The sequence below is a fragment of the Gopherus flavomarginatus genome, chromosome 4 (assembly GCF_025201925.1).
Source record: "Gopherus flavomarginatus isolate rGopFla2 chromosome 4, rGopFla2.mat.asm, whole genome shotgun sequence".
NCBI classification, from domain to species: Eukaryota; Metazoa; Chordata; order Testudines; family Testudinidae; genus Gopherus; species Gopherus flavomarginatus.
Genome location: NC_066620.1, coordinates 70,561,950 through 70,586,345, shown reverse-complemented (window position 1 = coordinate 70,586,345; position 24,396 = coordinate 70,561,950). Strand labels below are relative to the sequence as shown.

At 41.1% G+C, this 24,396-nt stretch overlaps 1 protein-coding gene across 6 annotated transcripts in view; it reads left to right on the top strand.

Annotated features, from left to right (window-relative positions):
* The window catches only part of CRIM1 (cysteine rich transmembrane BMP regulator 1), a 321,806-nt gene that overhangs the window by 165,304 nt on the left and 132,106 nt on the right, over positions 1-24,396 (top strand). For all 6 annotated transcript variants that reach the window (XM_050950291.1, XM_050950290.1, XM_050950288.1 and 3 more), the window contains one exon: positions 18,628-18,810. In XM_050950291.1, coding sequence (XP_050806248.1) covers positions 18,628-18,810 — 183 coding nt within the window. The remainder of the gene's footprint in view (positions 1-18,627; positions 18,811-24,396) is intronic.

The window sequence follows — 24,396 nt, the reverse complement described above, 5'->3', positions numbered from 1 at the left end:
ATCTACTGCTACTGGTGCACAACCTTCAGTTTGAGACTAATCCGGTCAGCAAATTTCAACTGAAAATATAGAAAACTTTTATCACTTATGAGTAAGACTATTTTTTAGTCACTGGTATTTGCCTGTGACCTGTCCGTGACATTTACTACAAATATAAGTGAATAAAACTTGAGTGGAGGCTGCCAGGGGGCCCAGTGGGCACTGGAGGAGGGTGGTTGGGCTGCTTTGGGTGGGACTGCCTGGGGACCCAGTGGGTGCTGGGGGAGGGTGCCGTGGCTGCTTGAAGGGGGCGTGGCACTGGACCCCTGCTTGTGCTGGGGAGGACATGGGCAGTGGCATGCTGGTGCTGAGCGGGAAGGATAGCGGAGGTGATAGACTCCCTACCTGGCTTCGTGCCTCCCCCCTGCCCAGCAGCAGCAGAGTTTGGGTATGGTAGGAGGCTGGAGGTTGGGGCACAGGACAGGGTGAAGCGGGCTCTGGATGGTGCTTACCTGGGGTTCTCCCTGTTAGCGTCAACATACCCTCGTTGACTGGATTTCTTCCTACATCCGTCAGTCAGCTGCTAAGTGGACGCATGGCCAGGCAGCTCTGTGGGCTGCCGCCTCCTGCAGGCACCGCCCCCACAGCTCCCATTGACAGGAACCACGGCCAATGGGAGCTGTGAAGCCAGCACTCTGGGCAGAGGCAGCCTGCAGAGCTACCTGGCCATGCTTCCACCTAACAGCTGACCGAGGAGGATGTCATCGCTTCCGGGGAGACCCCCAGGTAAACGTTGCCCAGAGCCTGCCTCACCCCGTCCCATGTCCCAACCCCCTGCCCCCTCCCACACACAAACTCCTCCGAGACTGCTCCAGCAGTGGCAGGTGCCCCTGGCCTAGGGGCTGCCTGAGGTGCCCCTGGCACAGGGCACACCGGCTACTGCAGCAGTTAGAGGTCACGGAAAGTCACGGAATCCATGTCTTCTGTGACAAACTCACAGCCTTACTTATGAGATACTTAGATGATTAAGAATGTAATGTGAAAACATTTCATTTTAGCATATTGCAAAATGTTGATAGTCACATTTTTTGCCTTTATGCTAAACAGCTTCTTCATTTCTGGGGGAAAAAAAACCCTTCCCTGTGCAAAACAATACAAATCTTTTTAATACTTTGTTGTTTGGTAGCTATAACCAACAAGCACCCCATTAAGTTGTAGGAATGTAAACAGTAATAACTGTAGTGTTTCTGGAAACTACAAAAAATGAGAACTTTCTTATTTTGGTACTATTGTCTCACCTTGCCTACAGGCTTACAGCTCCACATCATACTTCATCTAAATGTACATAAAATAAGCTTTCAAATGATAAATAACATGGGTGTGTTTAGGGTGGGTACATTAAACTCCAAAAAATATATCTCTGTTTGGAGAATTGCTGCATGCCTAAATAGTGTCTGTCTTTGCTCTATGAATATTTTTTGTGAATTTAATTTAGGTATGATTTGGAGGGCCTGTCAAAAGGTGTGTTATGCTTTTCTCATGTCAGCTTGATCTGATTCTGTCTTGGCTATGCACCTTTCATTATAGGGGATAATCTGCTAGTCACAGTTCTTTGTGGATGTTTATAGCAGTCTAGATTTTGTTTTGTCACCTCAGAAGAACTAGACTGATAAAGCGGTTGTTTTTTGCTTAACATACATAGGAGAGTATGGCCTTTTTTCCCCATAATGTTCACGCTGTTTTCTTTGTGTACTATAATAATAGATAATTGAAAAGTACTTTCTTATGACAGAAATAACTCTTGATTCCTGTTGAGGGTCAGGCTGAGTATTTAACTCTAATGCTGTAACTGGTGCTACTGGATCACGTTGTTTTCATGTTCCCTGTATGGTCTTCATGTAGTAGACCTCTTCTTTGTTGTTTTCGGGTTCAAATTACAGCAAATACTCAAGTTAGCAGGTGGTTAGAGCCACATGACAGCTGAATTAAGAAAAGAGAACATTTGTCTTGCAGATAGCATGGTGCTTTTCTAATGACGGTGTGTTTGTAATGTTGTCGTCATAATCATGGTTATATGTAGAGGTCAGTAAATGTTGTTGTGTGTAAAATTGGTATACTAATTGGGAGCATATTATAGGATGCTCTCTAAAATGCTGTACTGTAGTGATTAAGATAATTCAGCATATGTGTTATACAAAGAATAATCTCAGTGTTATAGGACTCTTCTCCCTCCTCAAATTCTTTTACTTAAGTGATCAGAACTCATTCTTTGGTGGTGGTAAGAGTCAAACTCAAGCTGATACACCTCTACCCCAATATAACGGTGTCCTCAGGAGCCAAAAAATCTTACCGCGTTATAGGTGAAACTGCATTATATCAAACTTGCTTTGATGCGCTGGAGTGTGCAGCCCCGCCACCTCGGAGCACTGCTTTACCACATTATATTCAAATTTGTGTTATATCTGGTCACGTTATATCGGGGTAGAGGTGTATGTCAGTAGAAAGTTCCCCTGCCCTGGATCATTCACCAAGAATGCTGTGGCTTGCCCTTTTCAAGGTATAACTGAGCTCTGTCAACCCGAGTGACCTCCACCAATTTCAACTGCCTCAAAGGTTCTGAAGATTGAGTATCAAATGCTGGAGATATATTGGTTCCATTCTGTTTTTAAGGCTTTGTAAATGAGGACCTTGAATATGCCCTAGAATTACTGAAAAAGATTTCAGAGTACAAAGCAATAGAGTGATATGATCTTGTCTTCCCTGCTTAGCAGGTAGGCTGTTGCATGTTCTACCAACCTTAATTTCTTGGTGGTCTTTTGGATAAGCCATAGATAATGTATATTAAAGTAGCCTGGAGGTGACAAAAACATGGATTGCAGTGACTTTGTCTGTGGCGAGAGGAAATGGAACAGATTCTTAGCTACTCTAGATCTAGGAAGGCATTTTTTGCCTCCTGGAAGTTTAATGATTAGGCTAGCCGTTTGTTTATTTAACACTGAAAGTGCTTGGTGCTGTATAACAGACCCAAATCAAAGACCATCTGCCATGAAGAGTTTATAATCTACGAAGTAGACATAGTAAAAACAGGACATGCTGGGAATTCTAGACAAAAATAACTTCATAAGTTTTAAAAAAAAAATGAAAAATATTCCCCCTCCTAGTTCCCGGTGTATTATAGTGGAGCACCAGGTCCACTGTACTTAAGGTTGAATATTGCTTTTTATTTAAAGTTGAACTCTTAAATGCTCTATAATCTGTATCAAGTATCAGAGGGGTAGCCATGTTAGTCGTGTTAGTCTGGATCTGTAAGAGCAGCAAGGAGTCCTGTGGCACTTTATAGACTAACAGATGTTTTGGAGCATGAGCTTTCATGGGTGAATACCCACTTCGTCGGATGCATGTAGTGGAAATTTCCAGAGGCAGGTATTCACCCACGAAAGCTTATAATCTATATGTTTACTCAGATTGTCTTGAAATGGTTGTACCTCATGAGGGCTCTGGGTAGTTTTCATGGTACAAATTTGGGGACATTTGAGCAAGGGCTTCCAAAGTACAACCTTATTAAATGCATTGTACAAAATTGACCAATTTTTCTAGTCCACATCTGGAGCTTAGACTACGACTGATCCGCCCCAAACTGATCTCAGTTGTTAAGGATTTATCTGAGATAGCGGATTGCACCTACTGCCCCTTTATGGGGTTTAAATTAGAGAAGTTGTTGCAGGGTAAGTTAGGATCTTCCTGTCAGTAGCTGCAGCCAGAGAGAATAAATGTTCATGTGCAGCAGGATTGGGACTCTTTGGAAGCAAGAGGGATTCCAGGCAGCCTGTTCTCTCAGTGACTGGCTGTCTCAAGGGGACACTGCTGTGGCAGTTGAACCTTGGGTTTGTGTGATTAGACAGTTGACAACCCTAACACCCTTGCCTCACCCTTTCTTTCAGGCCCTGGCCCGCTCACTCCATACCCCTTCCCTCAGTCACTCGCTCTCCCCTACCCTCACTCACTTTCACTAGGCTAGGGCAGGAGGTTGGGGACCAGGAGAGGGTGTGGGTTCTGGAAGGGAGTTTGGGTGTGGGGGGACTCAAAGCTGGGGCAGGGGGTTGGAGTGTGGGGGGAGATGAAGGATGCGGGCTTTGGTCAGGCGGCGCTTACTTCGGGCGGCTCCTGGGCGGTGGTGCAGTGGGGTTAAGGCAGGCTCCTTGCTTTCCCTGGCATCGCTCCTGGAAGTGGCCGGTATGTCCCTGTGGCCAATGGGAGCTGTGGAGTCGGTGCTCAGTGCACGGGCATCCTGCAGAGACCTCTGCCCGCCCCCCCCCCCCCAGGGACTGCAGGGATGTTCTGTCTGCTTGCAGGAGTGGCATGAGGCCAGGGCAAGCAGGGAGCCTGCCTTAGTCCTGCTGCGCTGCCAGACTTTTAGAGGCCTAAAATCTCCCGGTTTGGCTTCAGTAGCCTCTGGGAGATAGAGCCCGATTCTGGGAGACTCCCAGCCAAACCAGGTGGGCTGGCAACCTTAGTTGAACAAGAGCTGTGCCTGTCACAGTGAGTTTGAGCCCTGTCTTTGGCAGAAATCTGATGATTGGTGAGCATGTGCTCAGTTCCTAGTGTGTTTTTGTAGTATCTGTCAGGGTAGAGTTGTAGATTTGTGTTATTGGCATGCTGGGGCCCCTCTCATAGAAGGCAGAGCAAAGGTTGAGATGTAGGGATGTGTTATGTACCTTAACTTTGTATTTCCTGGTTTTCAGTTGTGTAAGTTTAGCCACTGTCCACATTCTGGAATGGTATAAGCTACTATTGGACAACTGTAATTCTGTGTTAGTGACATTTTTAGGCATGTAATATGGGAACACCTTAGTTCAGGGGTGCTTTATAAATAAATTATAGTCTCAATCCTCAAGATCATTCAGGAGGTGTTTAACTTTACTGTTCTGAATAGGTCAATTGGCTTTATTTAAACACCTGTGTAAGTGTTAGCAGCGCTGGAGCCTATTGCCAAGAATTTCAAAAGGGACTAGTGATTTGAATGCCTCAGTTTTTACATGCTCAATTTTGTGATACTTTAAAACAGTTTGATTCTCAGAGGCTAAATGTTCGGCACTTTTTATAATTAGGCCTGTTCTCAGTTGGGTACCCAAAAGCACTTGTTACTTTTGAAAATCTTGGCCTGTATTTTATCCAAGATAAATGGCTTTGTTAAACAATGTTACCTATTTAATAATTTAATATAATATTATAATTTTATAACTCAAATGTTGAGATTCACACAGGTTTATTTGAGTTAGAGTGCCTATAAAATTAGCAGACATACCATTGTGGATCTGTAACATTCCATTGATCCTGCATGAAAAATATGTTGTCTTCACCAGGGCTCAGTATTATTCAGTGGAATTTACCCAGTAGGGCTAGAAATTCCTGTGCAGAACAGATGGAATTAGAGGGCTCAAAGATGATGATGTGCATAAAGCTACTAAAAAGCAAAGCATTCCAGGATAAAGCATTGCACCCCTGCTCTCTACAAAAATCTTGAAGCAAGGAGATGGCAGTGGCATGCTTGGGGGAGAGTTATTTTAAGGAAGAATGTGCAAAAGACAAAAATATATTCCCCAGTTTATTGTTCAAAGCCTAAGATCTGGGAGGGGAAGCATGTAGTAGCATGATACAGCAGCGTCTGCGTCCATAAAAGTGTCAGTCTGTGAGAGAGACTTTAGTTGAACTATTATATTCTCTTTCAAAAACTATGAAAATCAGCTGGGATTTTTCAGAATGTCAATTCTAGAACAACAGAGGAAGGATATATACACATTTTCTCTGCCTTAAATGGTAACTTGAGGGGGAAGGGAAGAGAGAAGTTTTTATTTCCTTTGGAGTTCTCCAAAGAGAGAGTGAGTTCCCAAATCTAATGGCCACAATTGCAATTTAACTTAAAGCAAGATTTGATTTTCTCTATTTTCTGGATCGAATAAAAGTTAAGTAGGATAAAACATGATTAATAGAGAGTAACAATTTAGCTAGCCAGACCTAATCTTAAATTTGCAATCTATTGACTGAGCAAGATTATAAATCAACAGTTATGTTGCTCCTGCCAGCAGTACATTGTCATCCCCACCTCCATTTCCAGATCGAAAGACCCTCTCCTAGCTACTCCATACAGAGCTTCTGAAGTCAGGTATTGAGTTTTAATTAACATGCTAAACTTTGCAAGTCCTCACACTAAACAGCTTCATATAGTAAACATTGACAGTATGTTTCCCTATTTGTACTTTAGAGTGTAGTGAGCATATAATGATCTTCTTGCTCCCATCAAAATTTTTCATTGTATTGTCAACTTTCCAAAAGCCCCTCACCCTGTTTGGTGACAACTGAATAAATATTCCATTGTTAGGAAAAGTATTTTCAAGTGTTCTGTTGTTTTCTGACCATAGTGGCTGCCTTATTTTTCTCAGCCAAAACTACTGGCTGGCAAGATTTATCATCTATAATATACAATAGGTAAATCATTCACTATTACACCTCCACCCTGATATAACGCGACCTGATATAACACGAATTTGGCTATAATGGGGTAAAGCAGCGCTCTGGGGGAGTGGGGCTGCGCACGCTGGTGGATCACAGCAAGTTCGATATAATGTGGGATCACCTATAACACGGTAAGATTTTTGGTTCCTGAGGACAGCATTATATCGGGTAGAGGTATATTTATATATCCAGTACAGTTAACCTTGGATTGCAATTTAGACAGTCATGCTGGCCCAATACTATCTGCTTATGGCTCTTCCTGAGTGTTATAGTCTCTTGATTTGTTCAGAGCGCATCTCACCTCCTCACTGCATGCAGCCCTCTGTGCATTGCATACTGCATCAAGTATGAAGTGTCCCATATCTTTGAACACACTCTGCTCTATCTCCTGATGCCATCACTTCCATCTGCTATTGCTACCTTGTTGAACATCCTCGTTGTTTGTTTTTCCGTAGTTCTTGAGTGTTGTAAAAATGTGTATTATTAAAAGTCTGTCTGCAAAACCAAACTCTCCTTGCCTAACTTCAGCCCACAAAACAGAATTGCCCAATTGCACTGGTATACCTCATCTGATACAGGCAGAGCTCTAATGGTTTTATGAGCTTAGCTCGAACTCAACACTTCCATTAAGTTTTGCTTTTTCTATTAAACATAAAGGGAAAATTTTTAACAGTGATCTCTGCAATGTTAAAACAGAATGTGTGACAATCTAATGTGCTGATCTGTTGCTATAATTGATATAAAAGCATGTGAGGTTAGTCTGAAAGTTTTACACTATACTGGAAGTTTGATGAAGTTGAGATATGTATTGCTTTTTGGTATGTTATAGATGGAAGAAAACATTATGGAGTGTTGGAGTGCATTAATCAATGGTATTGTAGGCATTGTGGAGGTCTTATTTCTGTGCTCTTGATATTTTGGGTGGATAAGGTGTGTCCTGATGCAATCTTAACATCACTAAATGGAATTTTCATGTGTTAATTATACTATGTATGCTTGTGTTCATAATATGTTTATATGTGTCTTTCTATATATAAACATATTTTTAAACAGGAAAGGGTATGTGTATATACAGCAAACATAAAAACAAAAAAGATTTTGCTCAGACTTTCAGAAGATACTCACTTATAGGCTGAAACAACACATGGGAAGTCACAGTCTGAAATGAGAACTTTTGCGAATGTTACTAGCCTAGTGAAAACTGGAATTATAATGCGTTGCAATTCTATAGTCCAGTGACCTTAAAATTCCACATGCCCTTCTAGAACAGAGTGATTTTGTTGTTTTTTTGGTTACATTTTTGTTTTTGCTAGTGTTTAGTGGTGGTCGATAGAACTCACCTGCACTACATGGTGAATTCTAAGTCTCCAAGTCTAACTACAGTGGTTTCCATTAAAATAGTTACTAAAGTCCATTAAAATGTAAGTAATTAACTTACTCTTTTCTTAGTGTAAGGAATGGTGTGAATACCATGGTACCATTAATTAGATAAGAGGCAAAACTGTAAATACTTTCACAGTGATCACTGTATGAAGCCTTCTGCTATTGTAAAAGGTATAGTAAAGTAATATTTGGAATATTCAGAGACCAGGATATTAAGTTAGGGACTCTAGAGTGATGGCATGGGCTTCCCCTAATACCAACTTGGCAGTGTGCAAAACAAGAGGTAAAGAGGGGAAGATGCCATTTTGTTATAAAATACTATATGTAAATGGTAGAACACCAAATTTTAACAATGCTATAAACTGTTCTAAGTTCCCCTTCCTCTCTTCTGTTCCCTTTGATAGGATTATGGGGAAAATAGAATCTGCATTTTTGACTCTGTTTACACTGTAAATGCCTGAGGATACCTAACCTATAGGTATTTACAAATAGGTATCCTGTTTCTTTAATAGCTGTGTAACGCACCATACATTTATGGCACTTAATACATTTTTATTAGCAGTAACAGTAATATTGCATCTGTGAATTACAGTTTTGTTTTAGTCCAAACCTCTGTTTCATTTTTGTGGAGAAATCTTTAGCAGATACAGAACTAAATGACTTACAGATAGCTTCAGCAATTGTCATCACAGGGAGTATACAGTATGACCAGCAGTGATAACACAGTAATCTGTATTCCACATAGCTTTTTATTTGTGTTGATATGCTTGCAAGTCAACTAAAACATATAGTAGTATTATGATATTCAAAATTGCTAAGGACTAATGCCCCAAGCATATATCACATTCATGTTTCTTCACTCACTGAATAGCAGAGTAGTTGTAAATACAAAGAACACACAGTACACTTTTCAGTAGTATTGTTGATACCAACATACAATTTTAAGCAAGCAATTAAAAAATTGTGATTAATTGCACGATTAAAAAATTAAGCATGATTAATCAAACTATTAAACAATAATGGAGTACCATTTATGTAAATATTTTGGATGTTTTCTACATTTTCAAATATATTGATTTCAGTTACACCACAGAATACAAAATGTACGGTGCTCACTTTTATATTTTGGTTACAAATATTTGCACTGTAAAAATAACTGTAAAAACAAAAGATAGTATTTTTCAGTTCACCTTATACAAGTACTGTAGTGCAATCTCTATCGTGAAAGTGTATTGCAAGATATTTACATGCCAGATGTGCTAAAAATTCATATGTCCCTTCATGCTTCAACTACCATTCCAGAGGGTATACATCCATGCTGATGACATCTGCTCGATAACAACCCAAAGCAGAGAGGACATATACGTGTTCATTTTCATCGTCTGAGTCAGATGCCACCAGCAGAAGGTTGATTTTCTTTTTTAGTGGTTCAGGTTCTGTAGTTTCTGCATCTGTGTTGCTCTTTTAAGACTTCTGAAAACATACTCCATACCTCATCCCTCTCAGATTTTGAATGGCACTTCAGATTCTTAAACCTTGGGTTGAGTACTGTAGCTATTTTTAGAAATCTCACATTAATACCTCTTTTGCATTTTGTCAAATCTGCAGTGACAGTGTTTGTAAATCCAATATGCTGGATCGTAATTCGAGACTGCTATAACATGAAATATATGGCAGAATGCAGGTAAAACGGAGCAGGGAACATACAATTCTCCCCCAAGGAGTTCAGTCACAAATTGAATTAATGATCATCAGCAGCATGGAAGCATGTCCTCCGGAATGGTGGCTGAAGTATGAAGGGGCATATGAATGTTTAGCATATCTGACATGTAAATACCTTGAAATGCCGACCACAAAATTGCCATGTGAATGCCTGTTCTAACTTTCAGGTGACATTGTAAATAAGAAGCAGGCAGCAGTATCTCCTGTAAATGTAAACAAACTTGTTTGTCTTAGCAGTTGGCTGAAAGAGAAGTAGGACTGAGTGGACTTGTAGGCTCTAAAGTTTACACTGTTTTGTTTTTGAGTGTGGTTATGTAACAAAAAAAAAATCTACATTTGTAAATTACCCTTTCACAGTAGAGATTGCACTACAGTACTTGTATGAGGTGAATTGAAATACTATTTCTTTTGCTTATCATTTTTACAGTGCAAATATTTGTAATCAAAAATAATATAAAGTAAGCACTGTACATTTTGTATTCTGTGGTGTAATTGAAATCAATATATTTGAAAATGTAGAAAAACATTAAAAAATTTAATTTCAACTGGTATTCTATTTAACAGTGTGATTAATCACAGTTAATTTTTTGAGTTAATCGTGTGAGTTAACTGCAATTAATCAACAGCTCTAATCAGCTTTCTTCCTTTTCATTTTAATTAAGGTTCCTATTGATTGTAGCAATTTCTTCCAGGACTGTATCAGCTACCCTGCTGCATAGTAAAGGAATTCTGTCATTGGAGATTAAAGGTTACACGATTCCAACAATCATTTTATCAGCAGAAAACTGTCTTGAGTTTCACTTCCCTTCTGGCTGGCTGGGAGCCCATCGATACTGCTACAGAAAGTGCCAAAACTTGTCTATAAACAGACACTGAAACTCCTTGTATAGCTAGAGTTGCTGTGCAAAATGAATGTCTAGTGAGGATATGGGTTGCAAACTAAATGTATCTCTGATCTTTTCCATGGCCCTAATCAAAGACAGCCACCAGCTAAGGATAGCTTGAGAGATCTCAGTAATTCAGATCTCATTGTGGGCTGGTGCAGCCTACTGCTCAAAACAAAGTAATGACTGACCGGATCATTTGTATGAATGTTTAATTAATGTGGAATACAGTTGCTCCTAATATGGAGCGATACTCATATCATGGAAAACAACTGCAGCAGGTTAGGTAAGGCAAGGCCAAATAGGGAACAGATAAACCCAGAAGCATGCAGTACAAATAATTTAAGGAAAAAAGAACTTCCTGCAGATAGTCTAAGTTAAATGATAAAAGGCAACCGGGGTTCAAAAGGCAATTCAAAATCATTCTACTTCATAGCCAGGATTTTTCCTTTCCACTGGGTGGCTCTGGCTTCTAAATCAATTCTGCCTATAGTAGGAGATTCACAAGAGCTCATTTCTCTTTCAGGGTCTGATCTAACCCCTTATAAAATCAATGCAGAGATGCCCACTGACACCCATGGGAATTGAATCAGACCAAAATTCATCCAGATAGTCATTCACACCATCTAATTTTGCACATTCCCTGAATTGAGAAAATACCACAGAAAAGGGATTAAAGAAGGAGCTCCATTATAAAGAGAATCCCCTCCCAGTATCATACCTGCCTCCTCCCTAAATCCTGTTCCATCTGGAATCCCTGTTCCACCTATTTTCTTTGGAAAAAGTGAGAAAAACATGATCATTTAATCTCCCACCCTCTCCATCTTAGTCTCTGAGAGGCCTGGATTTCCCCCTCTTACACTGTTGCTGCCATCATTCTCTCTTGTGCAGCGGTCTTGCCTTCTCCCACTTACCCTGCTCCGGAGTTAGTTCAAAGATCATAGTGAAGGCAGTAGGCTTTTTTTTCTCCTGCTCTTGTCACTTCTAGTCCATCCCTCCTCTTCTGCTTATTCTTTCTTTGAACAATACCTCATCTGACATTTTCTCTTCTTCCATGTTATCTGTTTACCACTTGACTCTTCCCCTGTCTACCTGCCTCTCTGACTTCACCTCTTGGAGCACTGTCTTCCTTGCATTGCAATCATAGAATCATAGACCATCAGGGCTGGAAGGGACCTCAGGAGGTCATCTAGTCCAACGCCCTGTTCAAAGCAAGACCAATCCCCGGACTGATTTTTGCCCCAAATCCCTAAATAGCCCCCTTGGGGATTGAACTCACAACCCTGGATTTAGCAGGCCCGTGCTCAAATCACTGATCAATCCCTCCCGTGATGATTTTTCTTTCTATACTGATATTCCATCTTATCCCCTAGCTTCCTGCCTTTGCTCTCACCTGCAAATATGGATCAGACCTCCCACTTCCTAAAATGGTTGCTCATTGGATTTTGTCTTCACCAAGTGCTGCTTTCTCTTTTATCTTTCCATCACTGACTTCCTTTTGACCACCGCTACATCTCCGTCAACTTTGCTCACTGGCCCCCTCCTCTTCACTCTGCCACTTGTTCCTTCCATGACTTTCAAACTATCAGCATCCACAGATTATCTTCTGCTCTGAGCCCTCTCTCTCCTTTTCCCACTTCTTTCTCCTCCCTCAGCTCAGCTGTTGATCATCTCCACTACACACCCTTTAGCTTTCTATCACAAGGTCCATCCATCCAGTCCCCACTCCTGGCTTGTTCCCAACATCCATTTTCTGTACTCTTTTTACTGTGATGCTGAGTGTTTCTGGCAGAAGTCCAGTGACTTTGCTCACTTTCTCCAGTACCACTGAACTCTTTCCTTATTTAATTCTGTCGTCATCTCAGCCAAACAGCACTACTTCTACTCCCTTCCCTACGCTCACAAACTGAGCTAACTCTTTACTACTTTGATTTTCTCTAAAGCCCCACCTCCCCTTCCTGTCCCCTACTCCCTTGCTGCATAGCATCCTGCTGATTTCTTCAAAGCAAAAAACCCAGCAAGGTTTGATATGACCACTTTCCTCCACTTTCTCCTTTTTGTTTACGCCCTGCTCACTATTCTTTCTTGCTGTTCTCCACCTCCTGCCAGGGCCAGTGCTTCCATTTAGGCGGCCTAGGCAATCGCCTAGGGCGCCAGGGTTATTGGTGGGCGGCATTTTGCCGGAGGAGGCGGCAGGCGGCTCTGGTGGCGCTGCCGCAGTCGTGCCTGCGGAGGGTCCGCTGGTTCGCGGCTCCGGTGGAGCTGCCGCAGTCATGCCTGCGGATCGTCGGCTGCTCCTGCGGCTCCAGTGGACCTTCTGCAAGCACCACTGTGGCAGCTCCACCAGAGCCGCGGGACCAGGGCGCGGGGCGGCGAAATTGCTGTGCGCCTAGGGTGCTTAAACCCCTAGCACTGGTCCTGCCTCCTGCCCAAGTGATACCATCCCCTCTTGCTTAATCTCCCACAACTTTTCTCTCACCTCCCCACCCCACTTTACCCTTCTCAGCATCTCAATCTCATCAGGTTCCTTGCCCTCCCAATATAAGCATGTTTTGGCCTTCCCTATATTATTAAAGAGAGAGAAGAAAAAATCCCCCTTCCTTGTCTCCTCAGCACCTATATCTAGGTGCTGTTACCTGCAAACATGACTTTAACTGCCATCAAACTGTACTACAGAATCTCTATGAAAAGAAATTCCATGCTCGAATAATAAGAATATAGTACTAGGAATAAATTGCTGACTACTTTATTGGGATGGTGATGGTATTGTGAAATGCTCAGGAAGATTAGACAGACTACATAACAGAATACCCAGTTATAATGGGGGTTGTTAATTATCCTCATATTGACTGAGTACATGCAGAGATAAAATTTCTAGACAATGAATGACTGCTTGTTGAAGCAGCAAGTCCTGCTATTCGCAAGGGGAGAGGCAATTCTTGATTTAGTCCTACGTGAAGCACAGGATCCGTTCCACAAGGTCAATATAGCTGAACCACTCAGTAACAGCACCCCTAACGTAATTACATTTAACATCCTCGTGGGGCGGGGGGAATACCTAAGAACCCACCACAATAGCATTTAATTCAAAAAGATAAAGTACACAAAATGAGAGCTAATTAAATTGAAATTAAAAGGAATAGTCACAAGTGAATAGCTGCAAGCTTCATGGAAGCTATTTAAATGCTCCATAGTACAGGTTCAAACTAAGTATAAACCCCTAAAAACAAAAAAAAACACCTAGTGATGGGACCAACTACCCCCCAACACACACACATCCCATGGCTAAACAATAGAATAAGAGTCAGTTGGAGACAAAAAGACATCCTTTAAAAACTGAAAGTCAAATTCTAGAGACGAAAATATAGAAAGGGGCATAAATACCAGGAACTCAAGTGTATAAATATGATGAGGCAGGGTAAAGAAGAATTTAAAGAGGAACCTGCAGAAGACTGAAAAAAAATGTTGCTGTTAGTTTTTGAAGTGTATCAGGAGGAGGAAGTCTGCCAATCATTGATGCCCCTAGAGGATCAGTCTGTTAAAGAAGCACTCAGGGAATACAAGGCTGTTGTGGAGAAGCTAAATGAATTTGCATCAGTTTTCACTGCAGAGGATGTCACGGAGATTCACACACCTGAGCTATTCTTTTTAGGTGAAATATCTGAGGAACTGTCCCAGAATGAGGTGTCATTAGAGGAGGTTTTGGAACACATTGATAAATTAAAAAAGAAGTTGTTACCAGGACCAGATGGTATTCACCCAAGAATACTGAAGAAACCCAAATATGAAATTGCAGAACTACTGTGATATGTAAGCTTTTGCTTAAATCAGCCGCTGTTGCAGACGACTGGAGTATAGCTGCTATAGTGCTGGTTTTTAAAAAAGGCTTTCTGAAAGTTCAGGTACACTCTATTAATGATAGGGATCAATGGTCACTTTTCACAAAAGAGCGAGGTAAATAGCAGGGTCCTTCAAGGATCTGTGCTGGGACCTGTGCTGTTCAACATATTCATAAATGATCTGGAAAAGGGGGTGAACAGTGAGGTGGAAAAATTTGCAGACAATTCAAAATTACTCAAGATTGTTAATTCCAAAGATGACTTCAGCGAGTTACAAAGGGATCTCACAAGACTGGGTGACTGGGCAACAAAAAGACACATGAAATTCAGTATTGATAAGTGCAAAGTAATACATAGTGGAAAACATAATCCCACCCGTATGTCCAAAATGATACGGTCTAAATTAGCTGTTACAACTCAAGAAAGATCTTAGAGTCATTGTGATTAGTTCTCTGAAAACATCTGCTCCGTGTGCACTGGCAATCAAAAAAGCTAACAATGTTAAGAACCATTAGGAAAGGGCTAGATCATAAGACAGGAAATATGACAAAACCACTAGATAAATCCATGGTACACCGCAGCTTGAATACTGCGTGCAGTTCTGGTTGCCCCATCTCAAAAAAGATGTATTATTAGAATTGGGAAAGTATAGAGAAGGGCAGCAAAAATTATTAGGGGTATGGAACAGCCTCCATATGAAGAGAGATTAAAAAGACTGGGACTGTTCAGCCTGGAAAGGAGGTGACTAAGTGGGGATATGATATACATCTAGAAAATCATGAATGGTGTGGAGAGTGAATTAGGAAGTGTTGTTTACCTTTTCACATAACACAAAAAGCAGGGACCACCCAAAGAAACAGGGGTGAAATAATAGGAAGTATGTTTAAAACTAAGATTTAGAAAGTACTTCTTCACACAACTTTGTCTACCTGTGGAACTCCTTGCCTTTTAACAGTAATTAGACATTCTTGACAGGGAATTTTCTGCTGTCCTAGCATCAGAGGGGTAGCCGTGTTAGTCTGGATCTGTAAAAGCTGCAAAGAGTCCTGTGGCACCTTGTAGACTAACAGACGTATTGGAGCATGCATCAACAGAGTGGGTATTCACCCACAAAAGCTCATGCTCCAATACATCTGTTAGTCTATAAGGTGCCACAGAACTCTTTGCTGCGTCTGCTGTCCTAGTCAGGCATAGATTAAGGCTTCTCTTTGAAGAATTTGCAGACCATCTGGTTAGCTACACTCAGAAACAATGAAATAATGAACAAATGGATTAAAGACCTTTTTTATTATTAGCACTTTCTCCTTTTCAAGAAATAGTTTTTAAACTAGCAGCTCAGAGTACATACAATTGTAATATTTCACAAATGTTTTTGAATCGCTTTCTATTGAGGTCATAGCTAGTTTCCCGGACACAATAGCTCTTATGGTATTTCCTCTTCTGGTCTCTCCCTTTTTCTGTTTTTTATAATATACCTTAAAGACAAAGAAACAGACCTATATAAACTAAACATCAGAATTGCTGAGAGAATCTGCTTCAACCTCCAAGTTTCACAGTAGTAGTCCTACCACATGCCTTGAGACTGGAGCTGAACATAGACACCTGAGTTGGGGATATTTTAAAATGTCACTGACATGCAGTAAAATCTTAAAGAAAACTTGTCTTAATATTAGAGGCAAATGAAGAGGGGAAAATCTCTAACTTCACAATTTAAGATGTTTCATTAATTTTACTGCTTTCTACAAAAACCTACTAATTCTAAATTTTAATGTTAATTTAATTATATGATACACATGTGTGCACACATACACAGACAAAAGATAGTTAGGCCAAAACTTACGTTCAGTTGGTCCCAGAGGGAAGTCTTGTGAACAAAGGTGCGGGGATGTGATCTTGGTGGCTAAGGAGGTGGACTTGCTGTATTCTGGACTAACTGAAGCTCTTTTAAAACTTGACGTGATCACCTATTTAAGATTCCAGGATTGTCACCTGTCTGTATGTCTCTGACTCAGAAATTCTAGGCTGCAATGTGAAGCAATGGAAACAGCTGCAAGCATGGTTGAGACCTCTTTTTTTTGTTTAGAATATCACGAGGTTCAAAGATCACTGGGATTCATGATCTGTTATCCATTGTTTTAAATTCACAGCTATTTTGACTTTTCAAATTACACCCATGCAGTGTACAGCTACAGTAGGTCATGTATATTTGCCATCCCAAGAGCGCCAAACCATTGTTATATCAGAGGTAATTCAATGAATTGCCACCATTACTGTACAGTGAAGTTGCATGCAACAGTTTTATTGATTGGATGAGGGAGAGACTAGAGATTATGGATTACTTGGCCCAAATGCTACACCCATGTGACAGTATGGGCTTTCATCTGCTAGTGGTTTATGTATGTTAAGTTGAAATAGCCCATCTTGTAGGTTATGAAGCTGTACATCATCCTATCCAGGTTCATGTATGCTAAAATGGGGAAATTGTAGATAGAAAAGTGTGTGTGTGGTGTGTCCAGAAGACATAAGGAATCCTGAAGGACCCCAAAACTGTGGACCAGTTTGATCAGCTAAAGACATATGCCTTCAACTGAGAATGAGATGATAGTGGTTGCTAGATATTCACCCTCTTCATGAAATAGTCCCAGTTTTTAAAAACTATCTAAAATGTTAATTTAAAAGTTCTACTGTAACATATATGGTATATACAGAATATGTGCTAATGTAAAGTGGTGCAGTGGTTTTGTTAATCTGACTTTGGGATCACAGCATTATTCATGAGTTAGTGGATCATTTCAGATCATCACCATTCAGTCACACATTTTGTTTGACACTTGTTTTACAGAAAAATTATATTTTAGCAAAATTTTTTAAAGTTATTGGTTAATTTATATTTTTATATCCATCCACCTGTAAACTTAGACTGCAAGTAATAGTGGGAAACTAATTGTGGGCGGGTCTGTGATAGAAAGGAATGTTGCAGCTCATACAGCTGTAACTGAAACTTCTAAATGATATCTAACATTTAATAACATTATGGATCAGGCGTTGTGAACTAAGGTCCAAGAGCACTGCCTTCCCCTGGCTGCTCAGAGAGATGGCCCTTGCCTACCATGTGCCTCTCCCCAACTGGGGAGAACTGTCATTTTATCTCCTCTATCTCCCATCCCATCACTATCCTTGGACCCCTCAGCCTCCCTGCAACATCTACAGCTCCCTCCTGCTCTCCCTCACTCTCCCAACCCACTGTTCATAGTATCCCTGCCACTTGACACAGGCCTCTGTCCTGTCCAGTCCCTGAACCATAAAGTGGCAGCAACTTTGGCTGTGAACATGGCGTCAATCTCATTGAAAACCGTGGGAGGGTGGCAGCCAACTTTATTATGTGCAGGCTCACTTTCACGTGCAGATAGACTGCAAGGAAAAAGCAGCCAACTTGTTGACAGTAATGAGAAATGGTGGTCATTTTAAATAAAGGAAAATGTGTCAGTTGGCAGCCTTTCATGTTTTCATAAGCAGAGTTGTGATAAAATCACAAGAGGTGGTAGTACTGATAACTTGTAACTAAGCAAGACTAGGAAGAACTGATCAACACCATTGTAGAGGGATAAGTAAATTTTAATTCTAGTCAATACTGGAATCATAAAGGTGCAGATTTTTGTTTATAAATAATCTTGCTGCCCTGGGAATATTTTTGAATAGTATTTAACTGTCTTCCTATTGAAGAAACAAACCCTCAAATATTTTATGTATTTGAAAGATCACAAACTCTAGGGAAAAATTGCTTTGGGGGGGGCTTTGTTTGATAAAGACATTAATTTCTCTCACTGTCTCTGTATCACTTTGTGTCACCAGCAGCATGAGTCTGTTAACCTTCAGAGTGGGCTGCAGAACTCATCTTTTTTCCCTTACCTGTAATGAGCTGGGTGATGGGTAGTCGTGGCATTGGTTCTAGTGGAGATTCTGCTGGGGGCAAGGTTAAATTAAATGTAGTTGCTGGTAATTGTGGTCTTTGGATAATTGTTGGGCATATGTTTTTTAAAAGGATTCTCAAGAGCTTCAAAACCTTTAAGTTGGGTTCTTTTTTACTGTAAAGTAATAAAAATAAGAATAAATGGATGGCCATATTTGGAATTCACATTTTAAAATTACTTTAAGATAGTAATTTCCTTTTTTTAGCACAGTATTTCACCAGGGATTTTTGGTATTTTTGCTGGGGGCAGATATTCTTATGAGAGAGAATTCTTCTTTGGTTCTATTTAAAATTATTTAAAACTACAAAATCCACTTTTTTTCTTTACTACTTTCAGAAGTGAAACCAGCTTGCATATTTAACAGTGTGGAGTATTATGATGGAGACATGTTTCGAATGGATGCCTGTCGTTTCTGTCGATGTCAAGGTGGTGTCTCGATTTGTTTCTCAGCCCAGTGTGGCGAGCTGCACTGTGACAGGTACTATGTGCCAGAAGGAGAGTGCTGTCCAGTCTGTGAAGGTAATTTCTTTCTTAATAGTCACTTATTACAGCTGCTCTTTTGTCTTTAAGTGATGATGAGCACTCAGAGTCAATGTGCATTGTTGCATTTTGTTGTTCTTCTAAAGTCTTGGCAATATATAGTTGTTTTTTATCCAAATTATCTTCTACAGTTGCTGGCTGCGGGGTTTGGTGCAGGGCTACCATTGTTTCCACTCCAGCCACAGCATCTCGTGCCGGGTACAAGCACAACCATAATAATTAAAAATGTCCTAATTCCTCCTGAAGGCCTTGTATTGCGGACGCTGCTCCTTGATTCTGTATCTACACAGGTAGATGGAGTGCTCTGTTGCAGAAGTCTCCCATTAATTAACACCATGCCAAAAAAAAAGACTTCTTTCTGCCTCCCATCAAGCATGACATGGATTTCTCTGCTTTGCATTTATGACAGTTTATTTCCAAACTGGGAGAGCATATAGAAGGCTCGTGGTAACAGTCTAACCCAGTCTGAGAGTGGGCCATTCTCTCACTCTCTCCTGTTGACAGCCTTCTTTGCAGCCATGCTGCTGTGATCTCTGTCACTTCGGGTGACAGTTTCATTGACCTAAAAAAGAATTATATAGGAGGTCTCACATTAACCTCTGGCTTGCACGAACATTGGGACAAGAAAATATTTGACGCAGCCTTTGCCAGCCATGTCTCCAAGGATGGCTACCTCTCTTAGGTGATTGAAGCTGCCAAAACTTGAGTTTGTTGAGATCAGGAAGCAGAGAGAGAGCTCTTTGAGTTATTGGGTGGAGGGGTTGCCCCAGCCTTGTTCCTTTTTCCATTAGGCTTTTAGAGGAGTTGATCCAGATGAGTTCTGAATTGCCTAGCTTGAGCAGCTGCTCCTTAACTAAAGTGTTCAGTATATTCAATATGTATTGGTTTGTTCCTGTAAAGTCCCTTAGGGTTTAGATCTTGTGTTTCTTTCAGATCACTTGTGAGCAAGTAAGATAAGCCCGGATGCTCAATTTAACCGTGTACAGATTTATACACGAGGAGGCTGGAGACCAAGCATTCTCAGAGGAGGGCCTTCAACAAGGAGAGGGCTTTCTCCCTTTGATCTGACAGAAACTCATGTTTATTGAGCATCAGAGCATGCTGTGAGACTCCTTGGTTTGTCCCGCTCTGACTGATGGGTTTGTTTGAGGGGTTTTTCGTGGTTGTAGGATGTGAATGTATATTGTCGTTGTCTTTTGTGACATGTTCCTATTTAGTAATTTATTAATACACATGCGTATGACTAAGGGCAGGTCTACACTAAAAGCGCTACACTGGCGCTGTTGTTCTGCGTCTGGTGAATACACTGTGCCAACGGGAGAACATCTCCTGCCAACATAGCGCCAGTGTGAACAGCGTTAGATCTCTAACTGGCGTTGCTTGGGAGGGGTGTCTTTTTCACACTCCTGAGCAGCAGAAGTTAGATTAATCTAAGCAGTAGTATAGACATGCCCTATGAGTTGAGATCTGGGTTCTGTTCTAAGTCCATCTGCGAAATTAGTGTGTGATATTGGGCAAGTCCCTTAAACTTTCTGTGCCTTGATTTTTCCATCTGTAAATATGGATTTTTCAGTTTCCTACATCACACTAGTGGTGTAAGGATGAATTCAGTAAAGTTTCTGAGGTGCATTAAGATATATAGAAGAAAGGGGCTCTAAAAGTTAAATGTTGCTGCTGTTATTACTTAGCTAGAAATATTTAACTGACTGCAGGTTTTCCAGATATTTAAAGATATAGTCAAGTATTTAATTATAGCCTGGAGAGTACTGAATGTGGCAGGTGACAATATACTCTTTCAGTGTTAACTCTGGATCCAGTCATGTAACCGTTGCTCACCTGAGTGTGTATTTCTTACTCACATGAGTAGTTCGCTTAACTCAGTGGTTCTCAGTCAGGGGTGCGCACAGGTCAATCGGGGTAGGTCAGCTCATCTAGATATTTGCCTTATTCGGTGTTTCTCAACCTGGGTATCATGACCCTGACAGGCTTCGTGGGACAGGTTTAGGGGAGTCACAAGTTCAGGGCCAGCGTTAGGAGGTGGCAAGCAGGACAGTTTCCTGGGGACACATGTCACAGTGGGCCCTACGAAGTTAAGTTACATGCTTCAACCCTGGGTGGTGTGGCTCAGGCATCAAATACACTGAAATATAAGTACAATATTTATATTCCAATTGATTTATTTTATAATTATAAGATAAAAATTGAGAGAGTAAGCAATTTTTCAGTAATAGTGTGCTGTGACACTTCTTTGTGTTTTTATATCTGATTTTTGTAAGCAAGTAGTTTTTAATTAGGTGAAACTTGGGGTATGCAAGACACATCTGATTCCTGAAGCGGGTATAATAGTCTGGAAAGACTGAAAACCACTGCCTTAAGTGGATGGGGTTTTTGCTTCAGTGGGACTGCTTGTATGCCTAAAATTTCCAGGATTAGACCTTATAAACATAAATAATATATATGTCAATCGAAATTAAACAACATTTGATTAATGATATGGAAACCTCTCTTTCTGGAGATTGTATGGTATGTTGATCACTTGTATCTAAATGACTCTCATACACTCAAACATAGGGGCAACTTCTCTGCCATAGTTACACCACAAAGAAGGTGGCCCATGATCTCTCATGTTTACTGAAAAGTTGGTACTACATCATTTGTCAGCTAGTTTTTCTGACGAATGGTTCAGTACTGTGTTAGACTGCTTTTTAAAAAAAATCCGCTTTACCTTTCCTCATCTGAGACACTGCAAATGAGACTGCCAAGTGAATTAGTTTTTATTTTCTCTCAGATGTTGCGAGTTAGGATATCAGATACTTCAAATGGAATTCTCTTGGCGTGGCTGGTTCCTGGTAGACAGGATACAATAGATAATGATTAGACAGTTGTCAGCAGAACCCTGTCTCTCGGGTCTGGTTTTTAGTCTCAGCTGTTTTTTAATTTGGCCTTGTCTGACACAACAGTCAGGCTCTTGCTTCATTTGCCTGGTTGTCTGACATTGGTCTGGCTTGCTGCTTATATGCTTCCTTTTCTGGTATGGCTCCCATATCTTTGTCAGGGAAGTATGGTCTCTAGCTTTTCAGTAACTGGCAAGCCAATTACTTGTTCCCTTCTTCTATAAATCCCTTTTGACTCAGAGTCCTTTTGGATGAGGTTAGATGGTTGGCTCTCTCTAAGGGATTATAATTTTACTACTTCTCTTGGTGTGATGGGGCATGCCCTGCTCCTGTCGTCTTAGCTGTCATACATTGTTCATTGATCTTCCTTTTGGAGATATCACTCTGTAGTTTATTTACAGTGCTTCATCTCAGCACCTTTTACATACTCATACAGCCATACTATTTACACAGACATTCAACATAACTATCTTTTCTACCGAGGTGGGAAAAAGTCTCTCCACACAGAGAGCTCCCTTTATCAGACCCTGCTAGCATTTCTCTCTCTCTTGATTCTCCTCCATTGTGCACTTCCTTCTGCTGCTCTTTTATGCAGTCTCCTTGTTAATAGCTAAGGAGCTCATAATTTACCTGGCCCCAATCTAATCTGGTAATCAGGAACTTCCTAATCAGGCTGTCTGGGGGGACTAATTGTTTAAACAGTGACCAGAGTGCTAGTTCAGTTGCTAATTTCCAGCACTCTGTTGCAGTTAGGGGTTGTAAGAGGTTTTATACCCATCTTAATAAATCAACTTCTGTCCAAATGACACACATCAAAGTTAGCTGTCTCAGTTGCTTGTATGATAACGTTTTTCTTGAGGAACAATGTTTCCTCAGCTCTCATCCACTCACGCTCCTTCTCTGCCTGTGCTACAATGATGTCATCTTCATCTGGACCCATAGGAAGGAGACTCTGGAAAAATTCCACCACGATTTCAACAGCTTCCACCCCACCATCAACCTCAGTCTGCACCAATCTACACGGGAGGTCCATTTCCTAGACACCATGGTGCAAATAAGTGACAGCCATGTTAACACCACCCTATACCGAAAACCCACTGACCGCTATGCCTCCAGCTTCCATCCCGGACACACCACACAATCCATTGTCTACAGCCAAGCACTGAGGTGCAACCGCATCTGCTCCAACCCCTCAGACAGAGACCAACATCTACAAAATCTCCACCAAGCATTCTCAAAACTACAATACCCGCACGAGGAAATAAGGAAACAGATCAACAGAGCCAGACGTGTACCCAGAAGCCTCCAACTGCAAGACAAGCCCAAGAAAGAAACCAACAGAACTCAACTGGCCATTACATACAGTCTCCAGCTAAAACCTCTCCAACACATCATCAGTGATCTACAACCCATCCTGGACAAAGATCCCTCACTTTCACAGGCTGAGGCAGGCCAGTCCTCGCCCGCAGACAACCCGCCAACCTGAAGCATATTCTCACCAGTAACTACACACTGCACCATAGTAACTCTGACTCAGATCAATCAATGCAAAAAACCTTGATGCCAGCTCTGCCCACATATCTACACCAGCCACACCATCACCGGTTCGTTCACCTGCTTGTCCACAATGTAATATGCACCATCATATGCCAGCAATGCCCCTCTGCTATGTACATCGGTCAAACTGGACAGTCCCTATGTAAAAGGATAAATGGACACAAATCAGATATTAGGAATGACAGTATACAAAAACCTGTAGGAGAACACTTCAGTCTCCCTGGACACACAATAGCAGATTTAAAGGTAGCCGTCCTGCAGCAAAAAAACTTCGGGACCAAACTTCAAAGAGAAACTGCTGAGCTTCAGTTCATCTGCAAATTTGACACCATCAGCTCAGGATTAAACAAAGACTGTGAATGGCTAGCCAACTACAAAAGCAGTTTCTCCTCCCCTGGTGTTCACACCTCAACTGCTAGAACAGGGCCTCATTTTCCCTGATTGAACTAACCTCGTTATCTCTAGCCTGATTCTTGCTTGTATATTTATATCTGCCTCTGGAAATTTCCACTACATGAATCCGACGAAGTGGGTATTCACCCACAAAAGCTCATGCTCCAATACGTCTGTTCGTCTGTAAGATGCCACAGGACACTCTGCTGCTTTTACAGATCCTGACTAACACGGCTACCCCTCTGATATTTTTCTTTTTGAATTTCCAAAGTGGTGTATGTTAAACAGAAGCTAGAAAAACATCAATTAAAGACTTTCTTCCTCAATTGGTGCAAACATTACACATCATTACGTGTATTTCTCTCTCCTCTTTTCCTGCTTCTTCCATTCTGAGTGTTGGGGATTTTTTGCGGACTTTATCTTTTCCTCAATGTTTCCTTTCTTGTTACAGTTGCTTATTTTGTCTGCTTACATTTTTCTGATGATTTGAGTTGTGTTTCTTGTTGGATCCTCTATGCTCTTTTCCTTTACTTTTAAACTCACAAGTAGTGGTGCAGGCACCTACCAATCTTGCAGATGCTGCAGAAAGATTTCTGCCTCATTCTTCCAGAATTTCTCTGGAAGCAAGGAGTGTGGTGATTGTTACACTCCTTGAAGGAGTGTAATATACTGTCCCTGAGTATGCAAGGCTTGCTCTATGCATCCATTTCTTGTGGGAGAC